This window comes from Coregonus clupeaformis, chromosome 7 (genome assembly GCF_020615455.1).
Source record: "Coregonus clupeaformis isolate EN_2021a chromosome 7, ASM2061545v1, whole genome shotgun sequence".
Taxonomy (NCBI): Eukaryota; Metazoa; Chordata; class Actinopteri; order Salmoniformes; family Salmonidae; genus Coregonus; species Coregonus clupeaformis.
This window is the reverse complement of record NC_059198.1, coordinates 11,098,125-11,107,346: the sequence shown is the minus strand read 5'-3', so window position 1 is coordinate 11,107,346 and position 9,222 is coordinate 11,098,125. Positions and strand designations below refer to the sequence as shown.

Genomic DNA, 9,222 nt, shown 5'->3' with positions numbered 1-9,222 from the left:
CTGTGGTAAATTCAATTGATTGGACATGATTTGGAAAGGCACACACCTGTCTAAGGTTCCACAGTTAACAGTGCATGTCAGAGCAAAAACCAAGCCATGAGGTCGAAGGAATTGTCCGTAGAGCTCCAAGACAGGATTGTGTCGAGGCACAGATCTGGGGAAGGGGTACCAAAAAATGTCTGCAGCATTGAAGGTCTCCAAGAACACAGTGGCCTCCATCATTCTTAAATGGAAGAAGTTTGGAACCACCAAGCCTCTTCCTAGAGCTGGCCGTCCGGCCAAACTGAGCAATCGGGGGAGAAGGGCCTTGGTCAGGGAGGTGACCAAGAACCCGATGGTCACTAACAGATCTCCAGAGTTCCTCTGTGGAAATGGGAGAACCTTCCAGAAGAACAACGATCTCTGCAGCACTCCAGCAATCAGGCCTTTATGTTAGAGAGTGGCCAGACGGAAGCCACGCCTCAGTAAAAGGCACATGACAGCCCGCTTGGAGTTTGCCAAAAGGCACCTAAAGACTTTCAGACCATGAGAAACAAGATTTTCTGGTCTGATGAAACCAAGATTTAACCATTTCGCCTGAATGCCAAGCGTCACGTCTGGAGGAAACCGGGCACCATCATGATGTGGGGATGTTTGTCAGCGGCAGGGACTGGGATACTAGTTAGGATCGAGGGATAGATGAACAGAGCAAAGTACAGAGAGGTCCATGATGAAAACCTGCTCCAGAGAGCTCAGGACCTCAGACTGTGGCGAAGGTTCACCTTTCAACCGGACAACGACCCTAAGCACACAGCCAAAACAACGCAGGAGTGGCTTCGTGACAAGTCTCTGAATGTCCTTGAGTGGCCCAGCCAGAGCCCGGACTTGAACCCGATCTCTGGAGAGACCTGAAAATAGCTATGTAGCGACACTCCCCATCCAACCTGACGGATAATAATAATGTGCAATATTATATGACTATATATGTACAGTATAAAAAAATAAGAATATCAACCATGTATTCCATCTCATCAAATGCCAGTGGCAATCAACCATGTTAAATTGTATTTTTTAATGTTACATCTACAAGATCTGTCAACCACATAATTTCAATTAAAATACCACATCATAATATGATATGTTGGAATATATCCATTGGACAAAGGACTTTAATTTAAAATGCTGTACATTTGTTGTACTCTTCAGTGCTCATAGCATTTCAGTGCTCATACATCTCAATGTAAACCATACACTATTTCTGAGTTATTCAATCCCATGATAGAGAAAGCATCTGGCAGCTTAGCTCCCACAGTTTCTGGGCCGTGTCGTCATCTGAAGCAGAGCTTGAGCAGTTGGCTTGTGCGCAGTCACTGTGGGCACACAGACAAGATAATCATGTATCTAACACAGTTTAATATAAAATACTACATACAAATACAATAATATTAGAACAAATGAAAATGTCATCTCTACTAAATGTATTGATGAAGCTGGAAGAATCTCACTCACAGATTTATTTAAAACTAAATATAAACATCATGCATATGCATATACACTGAGTATACCAAACATTATGAACACCTTCCTATACTGAACAAAAACAAACACAACATGCAACAATTGCATTGATTTGACTGAGTTACAGTTCATATCAGTCAATTGAAATAAATTCATTAGGCCTTAATCTACGGATTTCACATGACTGGGAATACAGATATGCATCTGTTGGTCACAGATACCTTAAAAGAAAAAATGGGCCTCAGGATCTTTTTGTACATTCAAATTGCCATCGATAAAATGCAATTGTGTTCGTTGTCCATAGCTCATGCCTGCCCATACCATAACCCCACCGCCATCCATGGGGCACACTGTTCACAATGTTGACATCAGCAAACCGCTCGCTCACACAACGCCATACACGTGGTCTGCAGTTGTGAGGCCAGTTGGACGTACTGCCAAATTCTCTAAAACGACGTTGGAGGCAGCTTATGGTAGAGACGTGAACATTAAATTCTCTGGCAACAGCTCTGGTGGACATTGCTGCAGTCAGAATGCCAATTGCACGCTCCCTCAAAACTTGACATATCTGTGGCATCATGTTGAGTGACAAAACTGCACATTTTAGAGTGGCCTTTTATTGCCCCCAGCACAAGGTGCACCTGTGTAATGATCATGCTGTTTAGTCAGCTTCCTGATATGCCACACCTGTCAGGTGGATGGGTTATCTTGGCAAAGGAAAAATGCTCACTTACCTTGGATGTAAACAAATTTGTGCACAAAATTTGAGATACATAATGTTTTTATGCGTATGGTAAATTTCTGGGATCTTTGATTTCAGCTCATAAAACATGGACCAACACTTTACATATTGAGTTTATATTTTTGTTCAGTGTAATATTAAGTTGCCCCCTCCTCTCCCCCTCCTTTGCCCTCAGAACAACCTTAATTCGTCGGGGCATGGACTACAAGGTGTTGAAAGCGTTCCACAGGGATGCTGGCCCATGTCGACTCCAATGCTTACCACAGTTGTGTCAAGTTGGCTGGATGTCCTTTGGGTGGTGGACCAATTTTGATACACACAGGAAACTGTTGAGCGTGGAAAAACCCAGCAGCGTTGCAGTTCTTGACACAGACCGGTGCGCCTGGCACCTACTACCATACCCCGTTCAAAGGCACTTAAATCTTTTGTTTTGCCCATTCACCCTCAATGGAACACATACACAATCCATGTCTCAATTATCTCAAGGCTTAAAAATCCTTCTTTGACCTGTCTCCTCCCCTTTATCTACACTGATTGAAGTGGATTTAACTAGTGAAATCAATAAGCTTTCACCTAGATTCACCTGGTCAGTTCATGTTTTGTACACTCAGTGTATATACACATTTGTTTACCTGTAATATCCACCACTCTCGGTTTCCAGTTCAGGGGCCACAGCACAGTAGATAGTGGTCTGAGCTCCCTGGACGGATGTCTTGGTGAAGGGACTGATCATCTTCATTATAGCTGCCTGAGGTGCGTTCAGGTGCCGCCACAGGTCAGTCTGAACCACGCCAGGGTGGAGGGAGTATGCTGTCACACCTGTGCCTGATAGAGGACAATTCAATTCAATACTTTTGACAAAAGGGTTGCAGCTTCAAATAACCTTCAGAAATCCTGTGGTAGCACTTTATTTTACGGTGTGGTATCTAAACATATGATGCTAATTATGCTGTGAGAACAAGGAATCCGCTGACGCTGTACTTTGATTATAAAGGTTTATTATATCAAAAGATTTCAGCGTCAATTTACAGACTTCTGCAGACATCTGGAGAACAACGGCCCAATCTCTTAATATGTTGTTCTCCCTCCTTTGTCCCAACCAAGGTATTTATAATCTGTGACATGATATGGGTGGTTTCCCCTACAGACCAATCCCAGGACGCCATAAAACAGACTTCCTCTGTTTTAGGGTGCCCCTATAGAAATGCTCTCCAGATGCTTCCTTAAGCTGAGTCAACATCCTCTAAAACACCATCTGCAAACATTAGCAAAGTCATAAATTGCTTAGACACTACATATTTCCCCCCTTCGAGACTAATTAAGTCTCGAAAACAAAAAGAATAGGATTATGACAAATAACAATTTCTCTTATTGAGTAACTTTAACAATAAACCAAATTTTATGGAGAGTAAACAGAATTTTCTATGGAGCGTAAATACATTTCTATGAAATGTGAACAAATCTTTATGGAGTGTAAAAAAAATTATATGAAATATGAACAAATCTTTATGGAGTGTGAGAGCGAAAAACCTGTCTAGCAGCTTTCTTTCCAAATATCCATCAATCAGTCAAGACAGTAAAATTCTCTCACGGCCCCTCTGCCCCAGGCAACCACTTAAGTACTCCAGATCAATTCATAAATCTTTATCAATGCATTTTAAACTATGATGCAATTAAATACACATGAAAGCCTCAGCAAACAAAATACAATCAAACTTGTCCACATACAGGCTGGTCGACCCATCGGACCCTCCTGTGGATTCTCTCTGTCCCTGCCTAGACCCAATATCCCTAAGCATCAACGAAATAAACAAAAACATCTGAGATCCCCACATGTATCCAACTACAGCAAATATCATTCTTCAAAAATTAATACAGAAAGAATATGACACAAATTATGTATTACACATGCAAATATGTCTATATATCATTGCAGAAACTGGAATGTAGTCCACTACACTTAATCTCCTCAGCAGTGTCGACTTTCAATGAAACGTCGATGATGGAATCTGAACATTTCCACACCTTCCTTGTTCCACTTCCTCCAGTCCATTCATATTGTCCTTTCATATTGTCCATGTTTGAGTATTTGAATCCCCTCTACACATTCCCCCATATGCTTCTGGAAGAAAAGAAAAGACCAAACAGTATATTTTGCAAAACAACACATTCAAATTAAAACATCAATATCAACAATAATATAAAAAATGAATCACATTCCATTTCCCTCCTTTGATTCATCACAAAATACTAAAATCACAATAATATGTAAAAACATGTGAAAAATGATCGGATATTCAAAATTGATATCTATCCATCAACACTCTTTTGAGTATTTGACAGAAGGTTAAACCCTCTTATCGTTTCATTTGCAAAACCCTGCAAAGTATAGGTAATATTATCAATGTGATCTGCCAAAAAGTTTACACCATACCATGGAAAAAGTCCAAGTCCCCACTTCTCTCCTAGACTTATCCTCCAATGGTAGGCTTCCAGACCATGACATTTCTTCATTCCCCTTTTCATCCTATTTCCAAACCTAGAATCAGATTTATCTGTGTCCGGTGCTTCCCCTCTTTTAATGGTAAAAACCTCATATGGAAGCTTCAACTTCAACATGTAACAACATCCTGTCCATCCATAGGGTAAGAATATATATGCTCTCACCACAAACCCCCTAAATATCTCTAAAATTCCCAATAGTCACATTACCATGCAAAAGCTGATCTTTCACCATCAAAGTCCTGCTCTTCTTACTAACTTCAACATAAAAAGTTACATTATATTTCTCATTACTAACCTTATGTTCATGCTTACCCAAAGTCATAATATAATCATCACAATCTGATATTCCCCTAAACATCCCCTTGCCATCATATGTTTTATTTCAACAAAAACAGCTTTTAGCCCTCACGGGTTTCACCTCCAATGCTTCATGAATCGCTGTTAACTGATTTTCCTTCCCATCTAACAAATTCACATAGGGTAATTCATTTAACCCAGAACACTTAAACCTAGGCCTAAACAAATGCTTCTACAACAACATTATTATATCTGTTAATGATTGTTGCTGATACAACAGCCATGATAACGCATAAGATTGACACATACTTGATAGAGGTTGATCCACCTTCTCTAAGATTCAACCCCATGTTCCTGCTGGAATTCTCAACAGACATGGACCCTCAAGATTCCTCACTGATCTTACAGAATTAGTTAACTGCTGGAACCATAGATTCCTACCTGCCCATCCATCTTTAATTTGCAAAACAGAACAATCAAATCCCTATGCCTTCCATTTAGTTTCTCTCTTCCCTAACGAGCGGTATTGATCAGATATATCTTCTGGTCTTCCATCAAAATCAAAGAACTCATCCTGTACCTCCATGATAGTATTCTCCCTGATCTTCCCCTCTAACATTACTCAAAATAAGTGAGCAATCACTCATAACCCTCTTCCACTTCATATCGTTGTACAAAATATACTTCCTTTGACTAGGTGAAACAGCTTCTACTTCTTGTCCTGATAACAACACTTCTTCTCCATAATTATCTCTCCACTTAACTCTAAATTTCCCTTCACCACTGTTCTCTCTCTTGTACACTTACATTGAAGCTGAGCGGACTTTCCTAGAGTTCCATCAACCCTAGTTTTCATAACTTATTAGTCTGACTTTTTCCACTAATTTTTTCAAAAACCAGTTCACTGATTTATCCACAAATTCCTTTCCCACTAATTTTTTCAAAAACCATTTCACTGATTTATCCACAAATTCCTTTCCCACTAATTTTAGGATATTTCGATCGGGAAGTCCCCACCTGCTTATGACTTCTTTACACAAAAACTTGGCAAACGATTGAGCATATTTTAGCTTAGTTTGACATCTTATGCACCTCTTGGTGTAGGAATGTAACCAAGAATAACAGTCACACCCCTGCAAACATTATTTTTCAGACAAATTGTGCACCTTCCTATGACATTCAACCTGTTCAAGCAAATATGGTTCCCAAAAACCATACTCCTTTATGATCTTTCTCCTAACCTCCCCCCTTGCAACATTAGCTAACCCATAGCGTCCTAAATCATCAGACTTAATAGGTCTAGAGGCGCTACTATCAACCCCTCATGGTTTCTCCAAAGACAATAAACATTCTTACTCTGAGGATTTTTCCCATTGTCTTCAAAACACCTGCTTTCAAAAGTCCTTCAATTTGTGGTTCAATCCCTTGGATTGCTTCATCTTTCAATGGATACTGATTCTTCCAAGGAGGTCTGGCTCCTGGTCGAAGTTCAACTTTCACCGGTTGGGCTGATTTCACAAGTCCACTATCGGTACTGTGTTGAGACCACAAACATTCTTAAACTTGTTGCAACATCTCCTCTTTCATAGGGTCATAATCCATCTTCACACTGTAAATAGATTAATGTGTCATCCATACAGCTTATGACTCTCCTTGTCCTTGAGCCAAAATCATTATTTTGAGAAATCGCTGATCTTCACTCCTCCAAATCCCCCAAATTCTCTTTCATCAGTACAAAAACAACTTTCTCTGCTTCTGTCATAATTTCTCCTATTTGCTTCTGCTCATATCCTTCAGAAACCAACAAGGTCACATGTGGCACACTCTTCTCAATCTCAAATTCTTTATCCAGATAATCATCTATGTTTATCTTCATAGCTGCTCCTTGTAGTCCTAGAATTATTCAACATAAGCTGAGTTGAACTTTCTTTGGTTGATGACTCAACCATTCCTCTGAGTTCGATTGAGCATCATTCTTGAAATACTTGAGCTGAGTTGAAATGGATATTCCAGAAGCCTCGCATCTGGCATATTTTTCCCCCTAAATTTCTCCCATATCTTAGCCTGCTTCAAAAAATCTTCACTGAGATTTCCAATCCAGAATACTGTAGACGAATCCATCTCTGTCATCATCAACAATTGGTAAACCTTTTCCTTTGGCACTTCTACCAGACAGCCGTCTGGTGTACATCTTATTGTACAGTTCAACTTACCCAATGCATCTCTTCCCAACAATGCAATAGGTGTATGTTCTGATATCAGTATGGGTATTGTAATTTTCTGATTTTTATAGCAGAGCTCAATTGGTTCCGTAAGAGCAATCAACTGTTTCACTCCCTCAAATCCCTTTCCTAATTAGTTGATTGGACATAGTGAGATGTGTAGCATCTTCAGGCTGAACACAGATAAAAGCAGTTCTGCTATCCACCATCACTTCCAATGGTCGGTTGTTTATTTTCACCTCAATTGTTGGATCTTTTTCCCAGTCCTGATGCTACCAGCTGACACCCTCCTTTCGGATCTTCTCGGCACCCCTAGAATCCTTCCTCCTTGCCCCTATAAGGTTCACCTGTCCTCCAGATGATCTTGACTTGACCCTGTATCTTCCTCTGAAATTCCCTCTGGTGTTTCTGGGACGTATTGAAAATCAATTTCCCCTTACACTCACAGCAAAGTCACCAACCTGTCCGCAATCATAACACACTTCTGAAGATTGTTGGAAGTATGGCTTAAATCTAAGCCTTCTCGTCCTCTTCCTCTCCAATTATGTGTCTGTCCAGCAACTGTCTATGGATATGAAACAACTTGTACCACTAGTTGTGGGTGGTACAATTGCATTTAACCTGGTTCAGTTGAAGCTGTGGCAGTGATTGTTGATTTGGTGCACACTGATTCTTCATAACCAAAGCTTGTTTCTTCTCCTTCTTATTCTCCCCCTGTTGTATTTCATTGAGTTTTCTGAGAGTTTCTTGGTCCTGTTCTTTCTGGTTGTGTTCCTTTTTCCTGTACAGATCCACTTGATGGGCTATATGATCTATATCTCTTTCTATTTATTATGTGCTAATCATTGTAGAATAAAATCCTCTTGAACATGAAGCACCTTTCATCTCCAAATCTTCATCGCTTTCTCCATCTTCACTTTCATCAGAGATCGAATCTCTTGTATCTTTCTTCTTCCTTCAACTTCCTTCATCCCTTCTTTCCTCTCTTGCCAACCTCCTTCTGATCACAGGGTCATATCCACCCATGATCTCTTCTCAATCACTCTGATCATCATCATCATCTTCAAGTTCCATCCTCCTTAACCTCACTCCACCCTTAGTTTCCAGACATCTCGTTTTCTTCTTACTTTTTGAGTTTTGGATTCATCTTTATGGTCGTTTCTGCTTTTCCTCTCTCTATTATTCAAGCACTTTCATTATGTTGATGACGTCAGGGTTAAGAGTCCCTTCCACTGGCCATGGTTGTTCAATGTCAGGCCAACGTTTATTCCCTTTTCCAGATAACCTTGCAATACCATTAACTAGAGGATTACTATTTTCTACTACATCAACAGGAGTAATTACTTTCATAGTTTTGATGTCCTTTTTCCCCATTGTAAGAACTCTTTTATATTCCTTTATTGTGAATTATTTTATTATCTTAGACTATGTAGCTTATGGTTCCCTCTTTTTTCTTTCCCCCAAATTAATTAATTAATTAATCAATCAATCAATTCAATTTACTTATTTATTCATTTTTATTTTATTTTATTTTACCAAATGATTGATTAGTGGCAATCTTACCACATCCGATCAGGAAAAGTAAAGGAAAGTAGTCAACTTCAGAGCAATCCAAAAAAGAAAGACCTCTAATCCAGCAACACTACAGCACTCACAAACCAATTGCTTAATAAGCACCCAATTACCTTAATTTTACAGAATAATGTCAGTGCTCGATTTCCCAACTCAACTCTAATCAAACCCACTCATGCACAAAAAACTCCAAAATGCAATTCTTTAATTACATCAATTGATCAGTCTGTTGCCAAGTCCTTGTCAAATTGTCACAACATGAAATATGCTAGGCACCCAAAATATCCTCTATGGGAAGGTACGTTTTTATTATTATTATTATTATTATTATTTATTATTGAATAGAACAGTACTGGCCTTGATTTGACTTGATCCGTTGCAGCACAC

The 9,222-nt window shown here is 39.6% G+C and overlaps 1 protein-coding gene across 1 annotated transcript in view; it reads right to left on the bottom strand.

Moving 5' to 3' along the window:
- Positions 1 to 1,116: 1,116 nt before the first annotated feature.
- LOC121569122 (retinol dehydrogenase 12) overlaps positions 1,117 to 9,222 on the bottom strand; it is an 86,391-nt gene continuing 78,285 nt past the window's right edge. Inside the window, exons 6-7 of the mRNA XM_041879776.2 lie at positions 2,872 to 3,064; positions 1,117 to 1,349 (exon numbers count right to left, since the gene is read on the bottom strand). Coding sequence (XP_041735710.2) covers positions 1,247 to 1,349; positions 2,872 to 3,064 — 296 coding nt within the window. The 3' untranslated portion in view covers positions 1,117 to 1,246. The remainder of the gene's footprint in view (positions 1,350 to 2,871; positions 3,065 to 9,222) is intronic.